This window comes from Sturnira hondurensis, unplaced genomic scaffold, assembly GCF_014824575.4.
Source record: "Sturnira hondurensis isolate 20B ecotype Veracruz unplaced genomic scaffold, ASM1482457v3 Scaffold0003693, whole genome shotgun sequence".
Taxonomy (NCBI): domain Eukaryota; kingdom Metazoa; phylum Chordata; class Mammalia; order Chiroptera; family Phyllostomidae; genus Sturnira; species Sturnira hondurensis.
In genome coordinates, this window is record NW_028076324.1 from 7,605,621 (window position 1) to 7,631,681 (window position 26,061).

The window sequence follows — 26,061 nt, forward strand, 5'->3', positions numbered from 1 at the left end:
GAGGGAGAACGTGCGGTGGCAGGGTGTGGGGAGTGCAGCAGAGCACCGGGGGAAGGTGAGAGCCCCGATATGTGTTGCTGCCTGCATTTCTTAACTTGTCCTCCCATTCCCTGAGGAGGCTGTGCAGGGCTGGGGGGTTGGAAAGACAAGTTGGGTGACCTGGGGGATGTCTGAGTCTGAGTCACAGACAGAGCCCAGGAGCTAGTGCACACCCATTTCCAGTGAAGCACCATCAGCATGCAGTCAGGAAGGGGATGGGGGGGGACTCCTGGCCTGGGTGCCTACCTCGCACCTGCTGCTCCAGGCCCAGGATGACCTGCACGGCCTGCTGCAGGATGAGCAGTTTGGTCTGCGCCTTGTCCGACTTGAGGTGCATCTGGCACATGCGCCCCAGCTCCCGGAAGGCCTCGTTAATGTCCCGCACACGCACCCGCTCCCGCGCGTTATTGGCCATACGCCTCTCCCGGTCCCTCAGGTCTTTCTCCTCCAGGGACAGCACCTCCTCCGTACTGCTGGGTCATAGCACCAGGGCCTCTGTTAGTTATGTGTAGGGGGTGGGGAGCCCCCCAAGCAATGGGCAGGTGGTTGGGCAAGGCCAGGGTTGTGGGGAGAGCCTCTGATGGCTGTGTATGAGCGTGTACTGTACCACATGGGCCAGTTCGTGGCTTGTGTGTGTGGGTGGGCACCATGACATGAGTGCATGTGCCTAGTGTGCACATGCTCAGGCCCATGAAAACGTGCTCCTGGACCAGAAACCACAGACAGTGTGCCTGTGGTCCATTCTAGGCAAGGCTGTGTCATGTCCCTGGGTCAAGGCCCAACCGTCACTAGGACATTTCATAGAAATGGAAGTGGGCCTTGATTTCCATCTATCCCTTGTCCATCCCACATGCCTCAGGACTGGCCAGGAAGGCAGGGGAGGCCTGGTGCCCCTCTGGGGTGACGACCTTCCCCATTCAGAGCAGTCACCTGCTGGGTGAGGGAGAGCTGGACCTGCCTGGGTTGATCAGCTAGGGTGGGAGGGCCTGGGGAGACCCTGGGGCTGAGGAATGGTCCAGAACACTCAGTCTATCCCACAAAGAGACAACCAGCTCATATTCTCCAAGACCCCCACACTGGACTCTGGCTGCCCAACAGCTGGGCCTGGAGCACCCACTGTGAGTCCTGCCCAGAGGCTCCACCCTGGGGCTGGGAGTTAGCTCCCTGGGCCTGGGGCTTCTGCTTTTAGGACTGCTGTGGTGGCTCCAATTTATGGAGCGCTGTGTGTGCTGGGTGCTGAGTTGAGCCCATTTTCCCACACAAGAATCTGGAACTGGGGCCCAGACACCTGCCTGCCTGGCCCACACCCAGCCCAGTCCCTATTGCTGCATGGCCACGTGGCTTTGGATAAGTGACCTCACTCTGTTTTCTTTCTCGGTAGGATAGAGGCTAACTGAAATCAGGATACCCGCCACTCTCAGTTGTGGCAATAAAATAAAAATGAGCAAAGGCCTGGCATGTAGCATGTGCCGGAGACACAGGAACCTGGAGCCCTGGTGTCCTGTCCTGTTCCTGTGCTGGGGGGGCTGTTGCCCTCACCCTGCCTGCTGGCCCCGGAGCCCAGGACAAGCGCGCAGACCAAACTGACAGCCAGGCCCGGAGGCTGGTGCTCCTCGGTCCCCTTTCTTCCCTCGAGTCTCCATTAGGGGCTTTGCAGAGGAAAGGGCCTGAGGTTGCCACCAGCCATCCAGTGCTCGGGCAGCAAGTGCGAGGTAAGGAGGGGCTGCCGGTGGAAGCAGAGACGGACAGGCTGGGTGGGGGAAGAGCGCAAGAGTCAGAGAGCAGAGAGGCGGACGCGGCATGGTGCCCACACCAAGTGCGGATGCGGAAACCTGAGAGCTGAGGGGGACAGTGCAGGGCGGGCCAGAGCCCCAGCTCCAGTACAAGCGACAGTGCTGCAGGAGAAAAAGGGTTAACGGGTATGCAGGATGGGGAGGAGTTAAGGAAGAAGCTGGTCTGGGGGAGAAGGGAGTTACCCCCTTGCAGATGGGGGTTAATGGGGTCCTACAAGGTGCCTGCTCAGAGTAACAGTGACAGCCTCTGGGCCCCAAGAGACACTGGCACCTGCTGGCCAGGCTCTGGGCATCCTGGGAAGGAAGGGGTGGGCAGGGGTCCCTAGAGCCCAGGATAGCATTTGGAGCCCAAGTGCCCAGGTCTGTAGGGCTAGGGGTCCAGAGTCTCATCCTCTGATTCCAGAGGGGACACTGGGATGAGGCAGAGGGCAGCTAGTACAGGATGGGAGGACTGTCACTGTGGGGGGAAGGCGAGCCACTTTGGGAGAGACAATGACTGGGGAGAGGACGGTCACTGCAATGCACGGTCACTGTAGGGAGATGGTCACTGTGAGAGGAGACCAGTCACTGCAGGGGAGGCGGGCTCCAGGAAGGGGGAGGAGAGAGCAGGGGGCAGAGGCGACGGGAGGGGAGCGGCGCCCCCACTGACCTCGCACCTGCTGCTCCAGGTTCAGGATGACCGACACGGCCTGGTGCAGGATGAGCAGTTTGGTCTGGGGCTTCTCACTGTTGAGGTGCAGCTGGCACATGCGCCCCAGCTCCTTAAAGGCCTCATTGATGTCTCGGACCCGCAGTCGCTCCCGAGCGTTATTGGCCACCCGGCGCTCCTTCTCCCGCTCAGCCTTCTGCTCTGGGGGGAGAAGGTCGTCCTCGTCCTCGTCCGGGCTATGGGGGTGGGGGGGGCCAGGGGGCCAGAGGGAGACAGTGAGGCGGGGAACAGGCGCAGGGCCCGCCGGATGCCTCGCGGTGTGAGCGCCACTGGTGTGAGCACTGTGTGCGTGTGCTTGTGTCCTGACGGGTGGGGCAGGGGCTGAGAAGGGGCTGGCACCTGGTCCGGATCCGGGGGGCCTTTAGCTCCTTCTTCTCCTCTTCGGAGTTGTCGGCTACCGACACATTCTCCTCATCCTCTTTCTCCTCTCGCTTGATCTCGCCGGTGCCTGAGGTGGTGGCCCTGTGACCAAGTCCTGAAACAGGCTGGGGGTTAGGGCACAGCCACCTCCGAGGCCACTTGACAAATCCCCTTTGACCCTCTTGTGAAATGTACAAGCTCTCCTGGGATGGCCAGGCCTTTATTTACAGTGTGTGTGTGGGGGGGGCACCTACCTTACAAACAGGCACGTAATTATAGACAAAGATCTGCAATGGGCAAGGTCTGCAGGTGGAACCTTCAGAAGGAAGTGCAGGGGAATTGCAATGCTGCCCAGGGGTAGGGAACTATTTTATAAAATACTAAAGAGCTGTTCTCCAAGGAAATTGATAAATGTGACTGTATCGTAACTGAACATTTCTGATCACTAGGATACCAAAAGAAGATATGCCACAAGATATAAGGTACTTGTCACGTATAAACCAACAAAGGCTGGGTCTCCACAATATGTAAAGGACTCCTACAAATCAATAAAAGGACAGATGGCTCAATAGGAAAACAGGCAAAGCATCAAGCAGGCATTCCTAGGCATGGAAACTGGCATGGCTTTATGGAAATATGCATCATTAGATCAACATGAAATTCCCAATGAGGACTACTGAGCTACACGTCACACCCAGAAAGTCAGCTGAATGGAGTGACCTGACAATTCTAAGGACTGCTTATGACACAGCACGGTGGTGTGACCACTCTGGGCAACAGCTGGGTGTGGTCTGGAACAGGTGGACAGACACATGTATACCCAGAAATTCCATAACTTGGAGCCACACCTGAAAAATTCTTGTACACATGCTCCAGGAAACATGTTCCAGAAAACACCTGATGGAAGGAGAGTGGAAAGCGACTTAATGTCCTAGACAGGCCCTAGGCCTGTTCTCAGCCACCTGTAGGGTGGCAGATCTGACAACCAACATGAGTAAGCAAACAGATGCAAAAGAACACTGGCAGGATGTTGATGTTTGAAAGTCCAGAAACTATATAAACAAAATATGTGGTTTCAGGGGAAACAGTTACACTGAATTCAACTACACTGAAGGCCAAAATGGCAAAATGCCGACTACGGGAAACAGCCCAGGGTTCTTCAGTGAATGAATTGAAGAGGAGGGAAGGGAGGGGAGGTGGAGACCCTGCAGACAGAAGCCTAGGGTCCCTCCTCAGCACCGTGGGATGAGGAGTGGCATCCCCAGCCCCACCCACTCAATGCCAGGAGCACCCCCGGTCACGAGAACCACAGATGTTCCCAGATACTACCCGATGCCTCTGGGTGAGACTCTGAGTGTGGAGTGACAGAATTGAGAAACACGACAGCAATGACTTCTTTCTAAAAGCCAGCTGGCTTTTGGGGGTGGGGGTGGGAGTGGGGATAGGATGGGAGAGGGTCCCCAGGCAGGTATGAGAGAGCCTGGTTTAATTTGGGTTACATGGTGGATTCCCAGGGTGCTTGGTAAATTAAGCAGCCTTGTCACGTACCAACATCACATTACTGTCACCTGATGTGGTGTATTTTTCAAGGTTGATGTAAGGGTGGGTAGGTGGAGGCCAGGCTCAACCACCGCCTGGAGGGGAGTCCCTGGGCCCTCTCTGGGCCTGTCTCCCTTGATCTATGTAGCAGGGTTGGCATTAACTGATCTGGGGACTGGCCGCGATGAGACCTGATTCCTGGTGTGTGCTGTGAACCCTGCCACAAGACCACCTACCAAGCAGACAGCCGTCCTGCTCACCAATGGCCTCCCCTTGCTGGCCTCAAAACCTTCAAACATGTTACCTCAGTCTTTAAAGAAACCCTCTTGACTTCACCCTCTTCCACTCCTGCTTCCTGGACAGTAACATCCCAGCACTCCACTGGTGTTGCCCCTGCCCAGGTCATTCTGACTCCTAGTCAGTGTAGTGCCTGGGTCCTCACTTTGGCATCTGACACAGTTCATCCTTCTTCACCTCCCACAGCTGCCTGTCCCAATCTGGCCTGACACTCAGGCCTGGACTCTGTTCTGTCCGCGCACTGCCTATGGCCCCACCTAGGCTCTTTTACCTCTGAACGCCACCAAGTGCGATGACACTCAGGCCTCACTGTGAACTCTGCCTTCAGAATATCCAAAACCCACGCACTGTGCCCTGACCAGGCCCCAGCATCTGGCCCCTGCTATCCCTCCAGGACCAGAGTACCGTCTGCCCTGATCCCTGGTTCCCACTGTCATCCCTATACAGCAGCAGCCATCAAAGGGTACCAGTAAGCACCCAGGTCAGGTCCTGCCTTTGCCTTTCCCTAGCTTTGTCCTCCCCAAAGCCACTAGATGGTACCTGGTCCTGGTACTGTCCTTCCTCTGCCCATAATTCTCCAGGGATCCAACCCTCCTCAGGGTAAAAGCCCAACACTTCTGGGCTTTTATATGGCCTACAGGCTTTACATAACTTTCCCCTACCTGCCCTCACCTTCTCCTCTCACTTACTCTGCTCCAGGCCTGGTCCTGTCCCAGGACCTTTGCATGGGGTGCCCCCTCCTAGTTTTGCTCCTCCCTGGCTCTGCTTGCACCTTACAACCCTTTTATTCCAACTATCTTTAAAACTACCATCCCTCTGCATCCCCTCCCCTCCCTACTTTCTCACACCTGTCTCCTCCCCACTCCCCACAGTGGGAGGGTGGTGCTTTCTCTGTTGGACTCCATGTTTTATTCCCTGGAGCCTGGAGAGCCACCAGGCACATACTGGGCACTGCTACACACTGCCAGGCGACTTCAGTTCACTGACCGGATGGCTGAATAAAACGCAGGCGCTCTGAGGGCTATAGCACCACCGCACCGAAGCCCAGGCTGGAGGCTGCCGCTCCGCCTTGCTTCCAGAAAGAGATGACCGGTGACTGTGCCAGCCTTCCTAAGACTCTAGGTGCCTGTGATAGTAACCACACCTACTTGGCCTCCACCCATGCTCAAAGGGCTTCCCCAGTTCCCACTGTGCCTCCATTTCCTCAACTGGAATAGAGCGGGGTCTGTCCCAAGCCCCATCCTATTAGTGAGTGAACAGTCCACCCTGGCTGTTCCACCGTGTCACAAGCCCTGTCATTCCTGGTTTCCAGAGGAAGAAGTGGTGCCCAGTGACTGAGCCCCAGAAGAGGAGCCAGAGCATAGGTGACTTGAAGGTGCTGGCCACTCTGCCCAGGCACAATACTGGCACTTACCACTGTAGGAGTCGGGAGGCCGAGAGAGGTCGGGGAGGGTGCTGGGCTGGCTGGGAAGGACCACATGGTTGTGCATGAGGCTGCCATTGCCGGGGAGGCTATCCTCTGAGTGGCTGCCTCCAACCTAGGGACCGGGAGTAGAAGAGTCAGGGCTGGCAGGGCTCCCACTGCCCACCCTTCGGGCCCCTCCCTTGCCCAGAACTCACCAAGCTGGTGTGGCGCCCACCTAGTGGCATGACAGGGCCAGCAAAACCCGAAGCCAGTGTTCCATGGCTAGGCAGTAGCCCATGCATGTCGCCTGAGGTACCCACAGCGTGGCTGCGGAGCACGTGGATAGCCTCGTCCAGGTGGTCTTCCATCTTGTTCTGCTGTAGGGGTGGGGGGAGGGGGGGAGTGGCCTGGCTGCCAGGACCCCCCACCTAGACCTATGTGACCTGGCCTGAAACATGTGCCTGCACTGGCCATGGAGATAGTGCTGGACCTTATTCCCAACAAATTAATCATAAAGTTTGTTCTTGTCAAAGGGGAATCTGTGCCCTAAAGAAAATACTGTTGGTCACATGAGATCTAATGACTCTCTTATGGGACTTATTTTCAAAGTCACATGAAATATAGCCACAGCAGAAATGCTGAGCCACCCCCATTGGCTGCCTCTTGTGCCCTGGGAACCAGCGTCTCCATGCCTGTCCGCATGTACCCCATGTCTGTCTACAAGTACCTCCACCCCTTTCCCTCACCAGCCATATTGGAAGCTCACCAGACTGTGGAGACCCCCGTCATAACTAGGGGATAAGGCACCGGGGGCTCCTGCTCGGGGCCACTGTGATGTCCCTGGAAAGGGTAGGAGACACAGGAATGGAGAACTTAAAAGTGTTGGTGCAGCCTGATCCAGGGAGGGAGAGGGAGGCTGGAATGTGGAAGGCAGGGTTGAGGAAGCTGAGTGGCCTGAAACCCAGGCTGGCCACACGGGGGCGCCCGCATCCACAGAGCTGTTGTAGGGCTGTGAGTCCAACTAAGTCCAAGCAGATTCACTGCTCCCAAGCTTGTTTCCTCTGTGCACAATCAACAACCCCCTTTTCCCCACATGGAAGATTGCTGGCTCAGAGGCACACAATATGTGCCCTTAAAGTCAGTTCCTTCTAGTCCTGCTCCACTACGCACGCAGGTCTTCTAAAACTCTCTGCTTTCACTACTCCTTGCAAGGAACAGAGAAGGGAGGAATAGGAGAGGACCTGGCCCCTTTGGCATAGCAAGCATAGGGCATACACTATGCCTAACTATCTGCTGCAGGGACAAACACCAATATGTGCAGGTTCTGGAGTCCGGGTGAGAGCCTCAGGTCCACTCCTCTGATCGGGCATCTCCACACATATTCAATCTGTTGAACCTCTCGTGCTCCTCACACTCACCAGCACAGACTTGCTGGGTCCCGCCTCCTGGCCTTGGCCATGCTGTGTGGCCTAGACTCCCGGCTTAGAGACCTCCTCCAGGAAGCCTTGCTGGATACCCACAGGAACATAAACTTCAAGGCCCGTGGTCTACGCAGTTCCCCAATCCATGATGTAGCCTGACTCCTTCCCACCTACCCACCCATCCTAGACTGGAGGCAGCAGACACAGGCTTCCTACCCAGCACCCAGTACAGACCTGTCAGACCCTGTGGGGAGCCCACGGGGGTGGAGGGGCTAGATGAGAAGTTATTGCTTGAGTGATCCGGAGAGTAGATCTGAAATGGGGATGAGGAGAGATAGGACCACCAGGCAAGCCGGTTAGGGGCTGGTCTCTTGCAGTCACTGGCCCAGCCACCCCGCTACACCCACCCATCCCAACTCACCCCTGCCTTGAGCCTTACCGAGGCCAGTGCCTTCCCAAGGGCGTCCCCAGAACTGCCAGCTGTAGTCCCTCGAGAGCCTGTGGGTGTACAGAAGTGAGACCCAACTTCAAGTATTAGGCACCCCCACCACTCTGCTTGGCTTGGCTTGGATGCCACAGATGACAGGAAGCTCCCTTCTATACTTAGCTGCTGGGCATGGATGCCCAAGCTCAGGTCTGGGCAGACCCCAGTTTTAGTCTGATTTCTGCCTGATACCTCGCCATCTGCCCCTATCGAGGCTCTGGAGACAGGCAAACTGTGGTCCCTGAAGTGAGAGATCCCCTCTCTGAGTCAGTTTTCCCAGAGGTGAAGTGGGGAAATTCACTGTGCAGTCATTTTTCTTTTTTTTGGGGGGGGTGGGGGTGAGACTTAAAAAAGTAATGTATCACTAAAAAAACACAGCAACAATAGCACAAAAGGCAGGATGGGGTTAAATGGAAAGTATTTCAAGGTGATAAGCCATTTTCAAACATCAGAAACTCGGAGGAAGAGCCCAGCTGATCCCAGGAGAGGGAGGATGTTGTTAATAACAAGGGACCATGAAAGTGGGGTAAGGGAGCCATACCCATGAGGCTGTCGGCCACACTGACTGGGGGCGTGTGGCTGGCAATACTGCCATAGGCAGCTGTGGGGGCCGAGAAAGTGGACACAGCTGGAAGCCCACCATTCACCTCCACACTGTGCAGTTGGTAGCCCTGTGGTGGGATGGGGTCAGAGGTCAGATGGGGTCAAAGGGGATCAGACAGGGTGCTACCCAAATGCAGGCCCCCACTCCATCCCGAGGGGCCTACCATGCGCTCGTGCTGGTGCAGGCCACCAAACCCACTGCCACTACCGCTGCCCACAGAGCTGCCGCCACCCGGCGGGAGGGGCAGTGGGGATGAGCCCCCACCCAGCATAGGCCCGAAGCCTGCCTGGCCTGGGGGGCTCCAGAGCTCAGCCGAGGGGTGCACGCTGCCATCTGTAGAGAGGAGGGGATAGTGAGGTAGACGGGCAGAGGGACCTGGGCCCTGTCCTAGCCATCTTGGGTGAGCTCCCACGTACCTGCCATGTAGAAGGGGGCTGGGTAGGTGCTGCTGGGGGTCTTGGCAGATGGGTAGGGGGTGGCATCCCTGCCGTAGTCATCACCTGAGCTGGGTGGGTACACCTGTTGGCAGGCAGGTGGGCATGGACAAGAAGGGCAGGACTAACCTATGCCCACCCCTTAGCTCACCCCTACCCCAGTCCTGCCTTCCACCTGGACAGCAGTCTGACCCACCAGTCCATTTTTCCAGAGCTGGACTTCTTGCAGAGAATTCTTTTTCCCTCTTTAATCCAATAAACTCCTTTTGATCCATTAAAGCCCAGCCTTTCCTCCTTCCTTGTTCCCCCAATGTTGGAACTTCCCTGGCCTCATCCTTGATCATATAAGACCTAGGGACCTTAGAGACAGGGCCCTGGATTAACATACCACCCGGGGTGTCTCAGAGCAGGGAGATAGCAAAGGTCTTCTAGGATCAGTGCCAACTCTGAGCAGTGAGCACTGCCTGAAACTAAGGCGGGGCCCAGGACAAAGTGCTGGGATCAACCGATAATGTCTGCCTGAGCCCTGGAGTACATACAGTAAAGCACACAGTAAGTGCTGGCATGATGAGGTGGGCCCAAGGGTCTCTCAGCTCTAGGAATTGGGGTGGGATTTAGGTGCAAAAAATGGGGGAGTCAGTGGCATCAGGAATCAAGTCTGAAAACCACCTGAGCCCGACTGTACCTCCTGGCTGTGCAATGTCAACCTCTGACAAGAACCCTGTGCCGGTAGCCTGAGTTTATCTGTGGGGGGCTCTGTCTGACCTCTAGGCCCAAGGGGTCCTGGAGGCCAGCGCAGAGCCAACCCAAGGAAACAGACAACATGCCTTTTCTTCCCATGGTTAAAGTGTGAATGGCCCAGCACCATCTGCTGGGCCTGGTACCTGCCAATCTCCAGGCAGAGGGCAGGGATGGACACAGGCAGGCTCAAACCTGGGTGGACAGAGTTGGGGCTGGACCTCCAAACTGGCCCACAAGGTGTCCACACCTGCTCCACCCACAGGACCCCATCCACACTCTTTCTATGGCACCACAGGACATGACCTCCTAAAGCAGGAGGATTGAGACTAGACCCTAGGAAGAACTTTCCAAACTCCTTGAGAGGTGGTCTCTGGTCAGAATTAAGGCCTCGGGGCAGAAGTCCAGTTGACTGTCCAGTCTAGCAGGGGGTCTTGGCCCAGGACCTATGTACCCACACTCAGGAGGCCACACGTTCCCAGCTACAGCAGCACACACAGCCCAGCCCGCACTCCCACCCCCCACACACACATTGCGTGGCCTCTGATCCACCCCACCACTCACCGAGGATGGAAGACCTGGCGGCACTTTCCGGACTTTCTTGGGCTGTGTGTCTGTTCGGAGTAAAAGGAGTGAGCCACCCCTGTCCAGCCTGGCTCCTGCCCCATCCAGCTAGGGTTGCACAGGAATCCTTTAAGGCCAGGGGTGTCTATCCCCAGGGGTGTCAGGAGACAGCCACCCCTATACATCACAGAAGAGGCCCTTGAGCTTCCCTTTTAATGGAATCACTTAAACAAGGGCTTGGGCCTGCACACAGAGGTCTGACAACATGCAAGAACCATACAGGGGGAGGGGGTGGGGGGCGGGGCCGGCTGGGGCAGGGTCCTGTGGCAGGGAGCCCGGGGAGCAGGGAGGAAACGGGGACTTCAGCCACAGCTCTGCTCCAAAGCCCTCCACTCTGCCCCTATCCCAACCCCAACTGCTGATTCTCTTTATTCACAGATCCCAGACTTGCACATGCAGTGTTAGGGAAACCTGGGCAGCTACCATGCACGTGCCCATCGAGGGGGCCTAGGCGGTGCTTTGCCTTCCAATTCCAGCTCTGACTACAAATCAGGGTCCCTTTCTGTCTATTGGGAACCTTGATTTTCATGCTCTTCGTGGGGATTTTGCTGCTTAAAACACTCCCCATGGGTGTATGGTGCCATGGTGCTGGCTACCGTCCCCTGGGTGCAAAAACTATTGGGACATGAAGAGTATGTATTAGATTGGCCACACTCAAGCCCAAGTTACAGCACCATGGGCAAGTTCTATTAATGAATCTATGATTTATGTGAAATAAGGTGTCTTTAGAGAGAAAGACATTTGACACAGAGTTAGGTATTCATTTGTTGTGACTCGAGGCTGGCAGGAACCTACCCTTGCACTTGCCCAGGAGATCAGTGTTCATGGTGACTTCGTAGGACAAAACCTCTACAAATAACAAGAATCCACTGTTTCCTTCTAGGCTCGCTACCCATCCCTTTATCCATCTGATCTCCCAGTCTGTCCAGGGCCTGAGAGGCACAGAGTGGGGCTGATCCCTTTCATGTCCTCCACCCCTGGGCCCATCAGCCCTGACAGCGGACTCACTCACCCAGGCCGCTGTCTGCGGCTCTCCGCCGAGCATGGCTGGGGTAGGAAGAGTAATACTGAGATCCGCTCTTGACGCCTGAGGGGGAGAGTGGCCCAGAGCTGCTGAGGGCCAGCTCGCCGGGCAGGAAGCCAGCCTGGGGAGGGCAGGGGAAGTCATCACCAGGGGCTGGGCTGGTATCCAGCACCCAGCCTGGCCATCCAAGGGGTGACAGTGACCCCTGCCTGAGACACTTCTCACCTGACAACTGTTGTGCAGCTACTGTATGCTGCTGCAGTATTACTCTTAAGAAAAACAGTTGCCAGCAAGTCTAACAAACCCCCCGACCCCCGTTCTGGGATGCAGAACATACAAACATGTGTGTCTGTCTAGGCGTCAGACAAATCTGCTTGTTTTAGTTTGCGCATTTTTTCTTACAGTAGATGGTTTACTTCTTTTTTTTTTAATAAAGATTTTATTCATTTATCTTTAGAGGGAAAGGGAAGGAGAGAAGGAGAGAAATATCAATGTGTGGTTGCCTCCCGTGGGTCCCCTGCTGGGAACTGGCCTGCAACCCAGGCATGTGCCCTGACTGGGAATCGAACCGCAATTGTGTGGTTTGCAAGCCTGCACTCAATCCACTGAGCTACACCAGCCAGGGCAGATGGTTTACTTCTTCATAACTAATCTGAAATGAGCTTTATTCCCTTGGGAGCATGAGTGACTGGAGTTCAAGGCTCCATGCAAGTGGACGCTCTATGCTTGATCTTTCTCATCTGTAAAATGGGTGTGTTGGCTCAGGTGGAGCCCTGGGGACCAACGGGGGCCTTATGAGCTCTGTCCTTGGCACTGGGCCTGGTGCCCAGTTGGTGATCTGCTGCCACTCTGGCTCACATTTGATGTGCTCACAGGTGGTCACCTGTGTCATCTTGCCACCTGGGACAAGGCCAAGCTGCAGCCTGAGATTCAGCAGGCACAGCACAGAACAGGAATGAAACCCTTGGGTATGGCAGGGAGGATGCCCAAATGGTGACAAGCACAAGAGGCCACATGTGCCCACTGTGGCCAGTCAATGTTGTCAGCCTTACAGCTGGGGCAAGTGTAAAGGTTTGCCTGGGGGCCTGTGGGGCGAACTCTCTGGGAAGAGCGAGGGGCAGGGGCCCAGGGCAGCTGGGACAGCCTCAACTTCTCTGTATGCTGGTGTCTGAGCACCTCCAGCTGTGTCCAGTGGCCCCTAGGCTGGGGGGCCATGAAGCTGTAGCTTCCCCTGCCTTCCCCTGTCCTTGTCTACTCCTGGCCAGCAAAACCTGCCCCTGGACCCCATGCTATTTTAGCTGCTGCTGGAAGAATGACCAGGACTTGGCTCAGCCAGAGAACCCTTCCACATATCAAGGGAGGAAACTGTGACCAATCTGTTTAGGTTTGATCCCAGGTCAGGGCACATACGAGAGTCAACCCATGAATGCATAAATAAGTGGAACAATAAATCAACGTTTCTTTCTCTCCCTTTTCCTCTCTCTAAAATCAATACATAAACTTTTTAAAAATTAAAAACTTAAGAAGGTAGGTAGGTGAGAAAGGGATGGGTGGAACAGTGACTGCAGCCTCCATGGCATCCCCTCCAACCCCTGATCTGTCCCTGCCCATTTGCAATGACCCTCCAGTGTGAAAACTGGGGTCCCACATATCCCATTCTCTGGGTTCGGCAGATACCTGGGTGCTAATGGGCCCCAGAGGCCCCCACCCTATACAAAGCCTCACCTGAGTCAAGCCCCCAACACCTGCATCTCTCCCAAAGGCAGTGTATGTGCTTCGTTCACCACCCTTGCCTGGGGGGAAGAAAAGAGGGTCACTCAGAGCCGACCCCAGGGAGGTAGTGTCCTAGGCACCTGGCATGTGCCTGCATACAGCAGAGGCTCCACACGTACAGAACACTGAGAAAACCAGGTAAGATGCTGGTTTCCCCACTGGACTGGCAGACAAGCAGAGGTCCAGCCAGACAGCATTCCCTCCATGATGACCCACAGGAGCGCATGCAAGTCCACCATGGCCCCCCCCATCCCATTCTGAGGTATGATAGTGACAAATTCAGTGACCCCTGCCCTCCCAATTTCATCTCCTCCATTCAGGGCCGTGAGATGTTGACTCCCCAGGGGTCAGGCTGGAGGCAGGGAGTCTCCGAGTCTCCGAGGTTTAGAACCTGAGCCCCTGCCAGGGGTTAGTTCACAAACCAGCATGTGACTTGGTGAGAAGGGGCCCCTCCTGCGTGAGCAGGTGACATCTTGGGCTGTGGGGACACAGATTGCCTGAAAGCCACCAGTGTGGACAGACTCTTGCTGCTATATAGATGCCTGGATCCAGCCCTGCCTGAAGCAAGTGCCTAAATCAATCAATAGCTAAGACATTTAAGTCTTTTCTTCTTAAGAAAATACTTAATTGGCTTACACTGGGTGCCAATCTCAACATGAGGGAGAAATCAGGACACTCAGCTGACTAACTTGTATTATTCTCCAGCTAGGGGGAAAATCTCCTGTTTTCTTTATTTTAAAAGTGCAATTTCAACTAGGCTCCTACAGCAAAGCAATGGCTGCTGGTGGCAGGGAAAGGGGCCATACACACACCCGGCACCCCTCAGGGCAGGCGACACTGGATCCTCTTAGGGATGAGCAAACTGAGACCTGGAAGTTTGAGGGGCTCACCCTCAGTCCAATGGGGTAACACCAGCACTTCCTTCCTCTCAGAGTGGTGGTGAGAGCAAAGCTGGCAGGCCTGGCCAGGGGCTCTGAGCTGTGCCAGGGCTCTGGGCTCTGCCTAGGGAAGTAGCTTCACCTCCCAGACTCAGCTCTCCCTGCTAGACAGGGCTGCCATGGTTTAGGCCCTGCATATGGCAGATGTCAAATATGGGTTTCCAAAGAAGGGTGAGAGAGGCAAAGATAAGCTAGGGCTCTAGGAGAGGACCACGCTAAGGCCGTGAGCCCCATGGGCATACATCAGGAACCTAACCCACGCACTGGATCTGCATACCAGGGTATGAGGTGGGAGGAGGACAAAGAGCAGAGAATAAAATGACCAGAGTCTCATCAGGAGTAGACTAGGCTGGGGCCACATGGGAACAGACTGGCCTTACCTCTTGGGGAGTGGATGTCCCAGTCCACACACCCACTCCCCCAGGGCCCTTATTGCCTGTCACCCTGCCATGGTTGCCACCAAGCCTGTGAGCCATACCAGCCCCATCCAGGGCTGAGAAATAGGCCCAGGGATACCAAGGCTGCACCCACCTCCCCACTGGGCTTGATGTGGGTTCTATGCTACACTCGCTGAGCTCCTTGGCCACAGGGCATGTGGTGGACCTGGGACACAGCTATGTCTGGACCCTGTTGACCAGGCTGAGCGTGGGAACTGCCTGTGCCAGAAGAGGCGGAAGGAACAGCAGAGGGGAACAGCTGCAGGTGCAGAGGCCAGCAGAGGCCACCATAAGCCACGTGGGCCAAGCCTTATTTCCTGGTCTGGAAAATGGGCAGACTCTTGCCACATGAAATGGGTGCATGGATGCTGACCCCTGCCACGATTCCTCCCCAGTCACACATGTCTGTCCAGCCCTAATGTGCACCCAGTCCTGGGCCTGGCAAGTGACAAATGACCTGTGGGGTCTGGAAGGTACTGTCCTCTCAGGGTTCAGCACAAAGGCCTTTGGGCTCAGTTCCCCCATTGACTGGTCAGTCATGCCAAGGGTCCCATCCACACACTCATTCCCCCAGCAGCCACCTTGGCCTACAAACCACTAATGGCCATGCTGAGATGAACAGATCCCACCCAGCTTTCACATGAAGGACACTATCTCAGGACTCAGGCAGTGAACTAAAATGAAAACCCCACCTATAGCTCAAGCTCTGAGGTGGGAACTGATGCAGGACAACAGCATATGACCCTTTGCCCCAGAGATGCCAGCTTTGCAGAACTGGAAAGGGGGTGCCAGGGTTCAGCAGGGCTCCTGCCATGGTCCCCTGATGGGAGGATGGCACACAGGACAACAAATAAATCCCTGACAGTCCCAGTGGACACAGTCTTGGCTAGCCCCTGACCAGCCATAGACCCCTGGCCAGGTCCCTTCCTGCTTGGCCTCCTGCTTGGCATCTTGCTCATCTCCAAGATGGGCTGGGGGCAAGGTGTTGCCTGTGGGACCTGGCACTCTGGGTAAGACATCACTATCTGCTGCAAGGAAGGTTCTGTGAGTATCCCTGTATCAAAGGTGGGGAAACCAATGCTAGAAAGGGGACAACCTCAACCTGGCCCAGTTCTGATTCTCATGGTTGGGGAGAGCAGGCTATAAGTGCCTGAGTCACCAGGATGCCCAAGTCCACTTCCTGGTGGGGACTTGGCCAGCCCCTACAGACCTGAGGGCCATACTCACCTGCACCCTCAGTTCCAAGTGAATGTCCAAAAGTGTTGCTGCTGAGTGTGCTGACCATGCCCCAGAGTCCCCACGCGGGGGTGGGGGAAGGGGCTGTGCTCTGAGGACACTCACCTCCAAGCCCTGGTCCCAGGAATGTGGACGAAGAAAGGCTGCCATGGGACTCACTGAAGTGGGCGCCTTCGCTGTATGTCTGCTGAAAGATGGGTGGGGATGAGGGGTGCTGGGGCATGCTGTTTTACAGGTGGGGAAACAGGTGAGCTTCTGAGTGCCCGAGTCATGACTTTAACCCATATCTCTAAGCCAAAAGTCCCTGCAGACCAAGTTGGCACCCAATTTCCCCCTCTGAGCCTTAGTTTCCCCATATGCTCCCCTCCCCTGGAAAAGGTAAACACAGGGTCTCAGGCCCAGCAGCAGCTCCTCACCCGGCCAGGGTCGAAGGAGCTGTTCTGGTCACCAGTGGCCCAGGAGCCTGGGCTGGGCCGGTCCTCCAGACCTGCAGGACAGAAAAAGAAAGAGGGTCACGCTTATCCCTGCCCACCCAGCTCTAAAGTCAGCTCCCCACCACCTCAGCGGGGAGCCCTTACTCGATTCCACATGCTTTCTGGGCCTGTACCTACTTAGACGCACCCACCTCCAGCTCTGCCCACACAGACAGCACTGCCAATGGCAAGTGCACCAGACACCCTGGCACTTACCATACTTCTAGGCCTTCAGCTCAGTGAAAAATTCCACCAGCAATCATTGCTGGCAAACTCCTACCCATTCATCAAAACCTTATCCACCATGCCTACCCTGGGCAGACCCCTCACTTACACTGAGCCTCCCTCCCCAAGCCCCAGGCCTCTCCCTCTGTCCTAGCTCTGACCACAAGGGTTGGGGCACCTGTATCAGGCTCATTCTCTCTTGACCCTGCAAGAAAGGCTAATGAGGACATAAGCGAGTGGATCATGAGTGATCAGCTTAGATCCTAGGAAACTGCAAACCTCCCCTTGCCCATCTCTGCCAGTTCAGGAGGTGGGCCATCCCTTTGTTTAAGTAATAGTGGTAGCTTCCACTAACTACCCACCAGGCACAGGCTGGCAGCCTCTCCTAGGTGGAACTAAATCCACATTAGGGATGAACCAAGGCTCCTGCCATTGGCCTGCCAGACTGGGACGCCAGAGGCCCAAGGTGTAACCTGGGTTAACCAGCGTGGGGAGAGGACCCTGGTCTCACAGGGCAGGGCAGGGTGGGGCCTTATCTCCCTGGACACTCTCCCAGGCACCAGGCACCCACCCATAACTTGAAACCTTCTCCATGGGGCAGAAGCCTGGGCCTACATCCTTCATCCTTCCTGGGCCAGAGTCCCCACCCCATCCATCAGAGACCACAGAGCACAAGGCCTGGACATGCAGAAGGGGAGCAGTCCCAGGCCCCTCCCTATCTGTGCTTTAGTTTCCCTCCATAACCATCTGGGGTTATGAATAGGCCCACTTGACAGAACTGGGGAGGAGGGTACCTAGGGCAGTGAGGGCAGGCACCTATACCAGCACAATCCCCCTCCCACTGTACTTCCAACCCAGCATGTTGGAGTTCCCATGTACCTCCACCCCAAATCCTATACCACATTTCCTGCCTTCCCCTGCTCACCTGTAACAAAATTTCCTTCAAACTGTATCCTTCTGAAATGTGGCATTGTGTTAATGATCCCTCCCCTCCCCAGAATTGGTTTTTAATTGCTGTCTAATTTGCATGATTATGTATATTAATCTCCCATCCTGATGAATATTCATGGATCTCATTTAGGTTTTTGTTTTCTAATAAAAAATTTCCAATGTGATTACAGTGGGGGACTTGATGGAGGTTGGGGGTCTCTAGGAATCCATTCATTCTGTGGACTATCAGATTTGGGAGTATTTGTACCAAAAGGTCCTGAACCCCAAACTTGGGCTCTGGAAGGAGAGCTGCTATAGAGGCAGGGGTGACCTTGGGTAAAGTCTACCACCCCTGGAGCCTCAGTTTCCCTCTATGGGTACTTGTTTTTGTCCCCTCCCCTTCCCCGGCAGCCCTCATTCCCTAAGGCCTGGCAGCGGTGAAGGGCACTCCTGGGGCCCAGGGACTCCCATATCACATGGACCCTGTGAGTGCCTACCAAAGGGCCTTTCTGGAAAAAGCCCTCTCCCCAGCCCCCATATCCCCTTCTATAAATGACAAAAATAGGGACAGCCTCTCCCTCCCTCACTACTTCCATTAATGGTTAGTAACACCTCCACTGATGAATGTATGCATTTAAAAAACCCATCCCCTCTTATTCATATTCTAATTGAAACAGACCAATAGAACAAGACATTGCTGTCAGAGTGCAGGTTTTCTTTTTTTTTTTTAATAATGATTTCTCTCTTTCTAAAAAAAAACAACTTCAGGATATGACATGCTGGTGGGGCAGGCAGGGGGGTGGGGGTTAGTGCCTGGGAAAATCTGTGTACTCAGATGCAGCTCAGCCACCTCGGGGAGAGGGAGATGCCAAGGGAGCAGTGCGTATGTGTGGTCCAAGGGTGCTGCCCATTCCCCGAGCTCCAGTCCCAGTTTGAGTCTGCTGGGGGTGACAACACTGCCCGCTAGCCAAGGTCGCTTTAGGATGAGAAAGAGTGCTGTGGAGTGGGTGGCACAGTTGGCGTCTGGTGGAGAGGTGACTCCACCATGTGACTGAGGGCTGACCCTTGCCTGATGAACTGGGAGAGTGGCCCCTGAAAGATGCTCAGTGTGGCTGGGACCAAATGGCCCATGTCCTGTGCAGGATTCCTCTGGGGCAGGATCAGCAAACCAGGGTCCTTAGACCAAGTCTGGCCCCCAACTGCTTTTATAAATAAAGTTCTATTAACACACAGACACGCTTTGGACCCCCATAAGCTGCTGTCTACAGCAGCTTAGTTGCAAGAGAGGCTGCCCAGCCTCCACACATGCACTGCCTGGCCCTTTGTGGCGATCCACTGGCCCTAGTGAGTGGAAAGATTTCAAGAGCTGGCTCCTTTGTATTAAGAAGCCTGCCCATCAGAATTTGGTACCAAGAATAAGCAGGGTTACCGTGTGGGATGGGCAAAACCCAGATGGTCACGGTACCTTGCCCAACCCTTGGGGTCCCCACCCCAAACCCCTACAAGTACAACCAGGTGGCTATCAGCCTAGCCTGGGGCTTCATTCTGCAGACCAGTTCTGCAGGCTCCCCCTTACTAGGGAGCTGGGTCCCCTCTCCTTTCCTCACTGCTGCCTCTGACCCTCTGGTTGGTAACAGCTGCACACCTGCAGCAGTGCCCTCCCAGGTGCCCTGACTACACTCCACCCAGGCAGTCCCAACAGAGCTTTCAGAAGCAAAACGTGGTCTCTCTCCCTCTAATTCTTGTCAAGGCTCCCCACTGCCCTCAGGGCAGATACCAGGCTCCTCCCTGACCACCTCTAAGATCTCTGCCCCTGCCTAGCTCTGTCCTGGTGGTCCCCACACCTGTTGGTTCCTCATCCCCCTTCAGGGAAGCCACCTTTCAGGTCTTCCAGCCCAGGGCCCTCTATGCAACCTCGGCATCCCTATATACAGGGCTGACCCCCTCAAACAGCCTCCACATTTGTTTTCCACATCCTCAGTGTGCCCACAAGTAACCTAACCTGCCTCCAACAAGACCTTCTGCCACGATCACAATGCCTGTCCTGTTCAGTGGCCATACACAGCTGCTAAATAATGTCCAACTCTGTGATTCTAAGTAACTCAAATTCAGATTGCCCTATGTGGCTAGTGGCTGCTGTATTGGACAGTGTGGTCCCAAAAGATAAAGCCTAAAATAATAACAATAATAAAAATAACCACCATGGACCATAATCACATCTGAGAAAAATTAACAACACCTTTAAGAGCAACTACTTAGCCAGCACTCAAGTAATTACTTTCTTTTTGGGTTTTATCAGGTGGCCAATGTGATCCAAAGCCTATCTGCTCTTCCTCCAACTTTACCCTAAAATTAAAATCCCCAAGAAACTGAATGGTGGCCATTTATTTGACTGCCCTGCCTGGGTTTGGCCCTGCAGTGCTTGGGGTCTCCCAGGACTGATGGGGAATAGGGGGAGGGTGGTAGTAAGAGCAACATGGGTTTCAACTTGGGGGCAGCCCTTCCTTTTGAGTGGGGCTGGGGGCTCTTACCAATGGCAGGGGGTGGGGGTAACGATAGCTTATTACTTCACATTTATAGGAAAGCTGCAGAGAGAATACCAGGTTGTGCCCCAAATCCAAATTCACTTGTTTATATTTCACCCCTTTTCAATCACTTGCCCTGTTTATAACATTGTATGTGCCCATGAAATGGGGAGCAGGAAGCAGAAAGGCAGGGCCTCCCACCGAGACAAGCAGATTTGAGGCTGGAAAGGTGAGTGGAGGCCACACTCCACCCTTTCTAAGAGAAGGGGACCCCCAACCCAACACTTCCTGAACTCTCAGGGTACTCACTCCCAACCCTTGGGGCTTCCCTAGTGGGCAGGGAGACCCCCTCCTGCTCCAGTCTCAAGTGGAACCTATGAGGAATCCAAGGGTGGGGATGGGAGAATCTGCACCCTCCCACTCCCGAATATGAGCTCAGAGGCCAACCTGCAACCTCCCTGCAAGAAACAAACATGGAACACAAAACATGGACCAAACTCATGGGTTCAGAATTTACCCCATGAAACAGAGATGCATCTCTAAGACAGCAACCTCCACACACCCGCAAGGAAATGACAGAGCATGTGGTTCTTTGGAAGGAAGATGAGATTTCAGAGAGAAAGAGAGGAAGCGGGAAAAACTAAGAAAAGGAGTTCATGCAACAATTTACAGGTTTTAAAAACCAGCATCAAAGGAAGCAAAGGCAGAACAGATGGAGCAGAAAAGGTGATCAATGAAGAGGAGGGAAAGTTCTTTAAATGCCCCTAAACACAGGGGAGAATTCTGAGACAACGGACATGAAGATCTAACTGAGAAAACATGAGACTCGACACTGGAGAACTGGCATGCCTTGAGGGAACAGAAAAAAACCCAAACTGGAGTGGAAGACATAGCTGACCAAGCATTTCTGAGTCATAGACCTTAAGGGCTCATTCGCAACCTCCAAAAATAAATGAAAAAGCACGAAAGATTAAGATAAACATGTGCCCATTCACTGACTATCATGGGAAGACAATGGCATGCAACCTGCATTGCACAGGTGCAGGTGGGAAAGCTGGTGGTGGCCAAGGAATTCTACTCCCAACTGTCACGTGCAAGGCAAACATCACCATGTTCCCTTGATGGAAATCGTCCCTGAAGATACACTCCAGACTGGGAGGGGTCAAACGTGGACATGCAAGGCAGGTGTATGTGATGGGTCTGGGGAGGGCGATGCCATCAGCCCCAAAGTAAAGACGCCACTGCAGCAGGAACAGGGCTGGAGGCCTGCAGGTGCCACCCTGCTCTGGATATTTCTCCTGGTTAATCCCACCGGATCCTTACAATGGCTGCCAATATCCCCATTTGACAGACAAGAAACTGAGGCACAAAATTTTTGTCATTTGCTCAAGGTCTCATAATAAGCAAGAAAGTCACTTTTCTGGGGACACACACACACACACACACACGGCTTGTTAAGAGAAACACTTTTTTAATTAAAAGTGGCAATTTATTTATTCTGAGTATCAGGAAAGAAAAGAGATGCAGAGGTTCATTCCTCCACTTTCCCACAGGAGGGACATGTGACTTTGCTTTTGGGATTGAAAGAGTAGAAACCGGATGTTTCAGCACGTTTTTGAAAGCCATGAAAATAATCACCAATGAGCTGCGAACCAGCATAGACCTTTCAAAACCAATTTCCAGAAAATACATGCCAGACACACGAGCCTGCAAGAGCGGTTATAAAGACAGGAAAAGCAGACACAAAAGTATAGAGGAAGAGCTGACAGTGTAAGCCTCACAATTTCTTGTAAACTAAAGCCATAGCACCTACAGAAAACGTTCTGGAACAAGCAAATCCAGAAGACTACAGAGAATTAGTTGCATAAAGATAGACCAAGGCATGAAACCAAAAAATGGGATGTAATATTCATCTAAAAGTCCGACTTCAGGAGGCAAGTGCTCACTGAACAGAGAGGGTAGCGGTTTGCAAGTGACAGGCTAGACCCACAAAGAAAGCCCCATGGACCCAAGTTTCATGTGCAGATAACTTAGTGTGTAAATAAATAAGTAGGAGCCCAGGGAACACTCCAAGACCAACAAAACAAGAGAGGGAATGAGCTACTCTCTTAATGCCAAACAGATTAGAACCCCAAACTGTGGTCAGGTGGGACCAAAGACCTCATGGCTCCACGTCCCACAAGGGCTTGTGAAGAATGAAAAAGTGGCTCTATTTTAGTGAGAGCAGGAGTGCCCTGAACCACCTGGGCAGGTGCAGCCGCTCATGCTGCATCGACTTCAGCACTGATGACCTAGAACAGACATTCGCCAAGCCAGGGACAGACTCACAACCAGGAAATTAGAAAGCTCCAAAATAACAACTCACAGATGTTTCAAAGATGAAACAATTTAAATTGTCAAGGGTATCTTTGAAATGTAAGGAAAGACTGCATTACTGAAACCAGTGGGACACGGTTGAAGTGGCCCTCAGAAGAAAATGTATAATACTGGATTCTCAACTACTAAATGAGAAAGCAGACGTAAACAAATGCAATCTTTGACTAAAAAAATAAAATAAAATAAAATTTAAAATAGGAGAAATCAAGATGGAAGAAGGAAAAAAAGCAACTGATAAATATTGATTCAACAATAAAGCAGACTGGAAGAAAGATCCATAACAGATAAGGAATGAGGGAGCGGAATCAAGGATAAAAGAATAGAAAAATATGTAAAATTATGACAGACATGAACACTACCTCCAGACACTACAAGGTCAGGTGACTTTATATGTGGTAAAAGCATGCAACATTAGCCATTTTTACTTATTTTTTTTATCCTCATGCAAGAAAATTTTTTCACTGCGTTTAGAGAAAGCAGAAGGCAGACAGAAAAACATCGATGAAAGAGAGAAACATTGATTAACTGCCTCCCAGACATGCCTAAACTGGGGATTGTACACACCTTGACCAGGGATCAGACCTGCAGCCTAGGTGTGTGCCCTGACTAGAGATCAAATCCACAATCTTTTGGTTGTGGGATGATGCTCCTAACCACTGAGCCAAGGTGCAACATTAGCCATTTTTTAATGTGCCTAAAATGAATGATTTTTTTGACCTAGGAAAATGGTAAAATGGACAAGAGGAGCAAACAAAATCTTGACGAGCTGATGGTAAGCATGGGGGGCAAATAGTGCAGGGCCAGTTTCCCATGTGCAGAGGGACACGATGCTATGTGCTGGAGACTGTTCCTGAGAAACTGGCTCAGGAGTGCAGCAGTGCCTAAAGCCGCAGGCCCACTGGACTTAGGAACACAAGCAAAGTGCAGGACAAGTCTGGTTAGCAAAGAATGCAGGCCGTGCACAAGATGGGAGGAGCATCTGGGGTGACAGCCTGCAGCAGACCCGGAGAAGAAACCAGAAGAAACCAAGGCCACTCTGAGACACTCATTATGGACGATCACACAGGATGTGAGGGGAACACCCCAAACAGGATAAACTCAGAACAATCAACCTCGAATCGATGGCCAGTGTCATGGTCAGCCCCGCTGACGACAAGCAAATAGCATGTGTTGTATGGTTCTGGAAACACCAACCAATGCAGAAAGGGACAGGGCACCTGTTCTGAGACAGGGGAGCCTTGGTGTCTAAAGGTGGGTGGCGTAAAAGTAAACCAAGAGGAAAATGCAGACATTTAAGGGATGACAGGAGGTGACAAGGTGGAAAACATGATCAAAAAGATCCCCAAACCACAGGACAGAAATTATGAGAATACCTAGAAATAACCCTCATTGGAAAAGTATGTGACCAAATTTTTAAAAACTATATAAAATGACTATGTGTTTTACACAGCAATCTTCAAAGTTTATCTTAAAAACTACTAAGGAACAAATAAGAAAACTTAAATGGAGAAGATAACAGATTCTTACAATGGGAAGACAAATGGTTCTTTCCAAACATATCTATGAAGTTAATCTACTAGAATCCGAACAGGTTTTTTTGGGGGGGGGGAGGGGATATGGGGGGGCTTGGGGAGTGGAAACATGACATAATTATTCTAAAGATCACAGAAAAGAATCAGCATCTCTGAAAATATGGGGGAAAATAACCTGAAAAAGAACAATTGAAGCATAAGACTATAAAAACACAGTAAAGCTACAGTAATAACAGTGGGTAAGTACTGAGGTAGCAATAGAGAGAAAAGTAAAAAAATGAGAAAAAAACTCGTGGGTAACCAAAATTTAGGAAATTCTTTAAGGCATTTCAAACAGCTGAGAAAGGTTTCCTTGACCCTGACCAGGTAGTTCAGTTGGTTAGAGTTGTCCCGTTATGCCAAGATTGTGGGTCCCATCCTGGTCAGGGCAAATACAAGGATCAATAGGTGAAACAACAAACTGATGTTTCTCTCTCTATACATAAAACCATTTTTTCTCTCTACATATAAAACCAATCGATCAATCAATGAAAAGTTTCTTTGAATTTACTGTTATAGAATGTTATAACTTAAAATGCTTAATAATACATTTCTTTCCACTTTATCTACTCTAATAAGAACATCAAAGGCTATGATTATTCCCTAAGTGCAGCTTTGGCTACACCAAACAGTTTCAATGGGTTTCTATTACTGCTGGTGTATGTCTACTCTGTCTTGGCTGTTTTAGTTTCCCCCTTGACACAAGAGTCGGGTAAAAAGGAACTTTGATCTAAGTGGTCAGCCCTATTTCCTTCTACTTTTTGGTGTTTAATTTCTAGATTCACTGCATTGTCTCAAGAAACACGGTTTATACTGGTCTTTTTTGTTGTTGTTCTTAAAGGTTTCATTGTGCCCAGTATGTGGTTGATATTTATAAAAGGGGTGTGGACACTAGTTACAGGCCTTTAAAGGATAAGTGCTTCTAACTGGAGGTGCCCTCAGAACCGCTGTGAAGCCCATGCAGGCCCCACCCCAGCCTGTCCAGGGTCCAGGGCACAGGGGTATCTGTTCAGAGCAACATGTGTGCACTTAGCCAGGGACAGTTAGGTCATCAGCCTCGATCATCATTAAGGTTTATCTCCCCCTACTTGCCTTTCTTCTTTTTTTGAGATTTTATTTATTTTTAAAGAGAAGGGAAGGGAAAAAGAGAGAGAGAAACATTGATTGGTTGCCTCTCAAACGTGCCCTGACCAGAGCCCAAACCCACAACCCAAGCCTGTGCCCTGACTAAGAATCAAACCAGCAGCAACCTTTCACTTTGTGGGATGACACCCAACCAACTGAGCCACACTGGTCAGGACTCCCCCACTTACTTGTAATGTCTTTGCTCTGCCAAGGACGGCAAAACCATGCCTTCCTCCTCTCCAGTATCTTTCCCATATATTCCTCAACCTGATGTAATTAGAAACAGGCACATTTGTGACGGTCACATCTGCACTGCAGAATGGACTGTCATTCAGTTCTTAAGGATTTTTCAGAAATGGCACAAAGGCTAGAACATATCATAAATGAAAATCTTAATAACATTAAAATCAAGCCAATAAACTACTGAAATAAATGAAAAACCTCCATTATTAACAAGTTGGTAAGTTGAGAAAAAAACAGCTGCAACACAGATCACAAAAGAGCATCCTTCCTATGTAAAGAGTTCTTGCAAATCAAAAAGATCAATATATGGTGTGGGTATAGGATCCAGGGAGGCAGCATTGAGTGGTTAGTTGGGATAGCCACTAAACTTGAGTTTCAGCTTCTTTATAAGTAAAATGGGGATGATAATAGCACTACCTATTATCACTGACCTGAGGCTAGAGAACTCACAGTCAATGACCCAGTTTAGGTGCCTGGCATACAGTGATCAAAAAATGGTGACATAAGTCACTGTTGGTAAGTGTTATGATTTCTTCCGTTAAAAAGTTTATCAGGCAGCAAAAAAGGAAACAACCACTGAAACAGTCAACAACCGGGATGGAGCTCCAGGAAATCATGCTGAGTGGGCAAAGCCAACCTTAAAAGGAGCCAAGCTGTGTGGTTCTGTGTATATTATATTTTCAATGCAACAAAATGTGGAGATGGAGAATAGCAAATTAGTGGTCTAGAGGTGCAAGT

General features: G+C 52.3%; 1 protein-coding gene across 19 annotated transcripts in view; it reads right to left on the minus strand.

Annotated features, from left to right (window-relative positions):
- Positions 1-26,061, minus strand: part of TCF3 (transcription factor 3) — a 37,405-nt gene that overhangs the window by 2,756 nt on the left and 8,588 nt on the right. For 2 of the 19 annotated variants that reach the window (XM_037042387.1, XM_037042386.1), the window contains exons 4-18: positions 16,272-16,342; positions 15,961-16,042; positions 13,197-13,264; positions 11,460-11,592; positions 10,388-10,437; positions 9,068-9,170; positions 8,815-8,984; positions 8,589-8,718; positions 8,003-8,061; positions 7,798-7,876; positions 6,909-6,982; positions 6,358-6,519; positions 6,152-6,275; positions 2,881-3,016; positions 2,482-2,717 (exon numbers count right to left, since the gene is read on the minus strand). In XM_037042387.1, coding sequence (XP_036898282.1) covers positions 2,482-2,717; positions 2,881-3,016; positions 6,152-6,275; positions 6,358-6,519; positions 6,909-6,982; positions 7,798-7,876; positions 8,003-8,061; positions 8,589-8,718; positions 8,815-8,984; positions 9,068-9,170; positions 10,388-10,437; positions 11,460-11,592; positions 13,197-13,264; positions 15,961-16,042; positions 16,272-16,342 — 1,677 coding nt within the window. Of the gene's footprint in view, positions 1-285; positions 513-2,481; positions 2,718-2,880; positions 3,017-6,151; positions 6,276-6,357; positions 6,520-6,908; positions 6,983-7,797; positions 7,877-8,002; positions 8,062-8,588; positions 8,719-8,814; positions 8,985-9,067; positions 9,171-10,387; positions 10,438-11,459; positions 11,593-13,196; positions 13,265-15,960; positions 16,043-16,271; positions 16,343-25,268; positions 25,369-26,061 lie in introns of those variants that run through there. The other 17 variants (XM_037042395.1, XM_037042396.1, XM_037042397.1 and 14 more) reach the window with 17 other exon arrangements.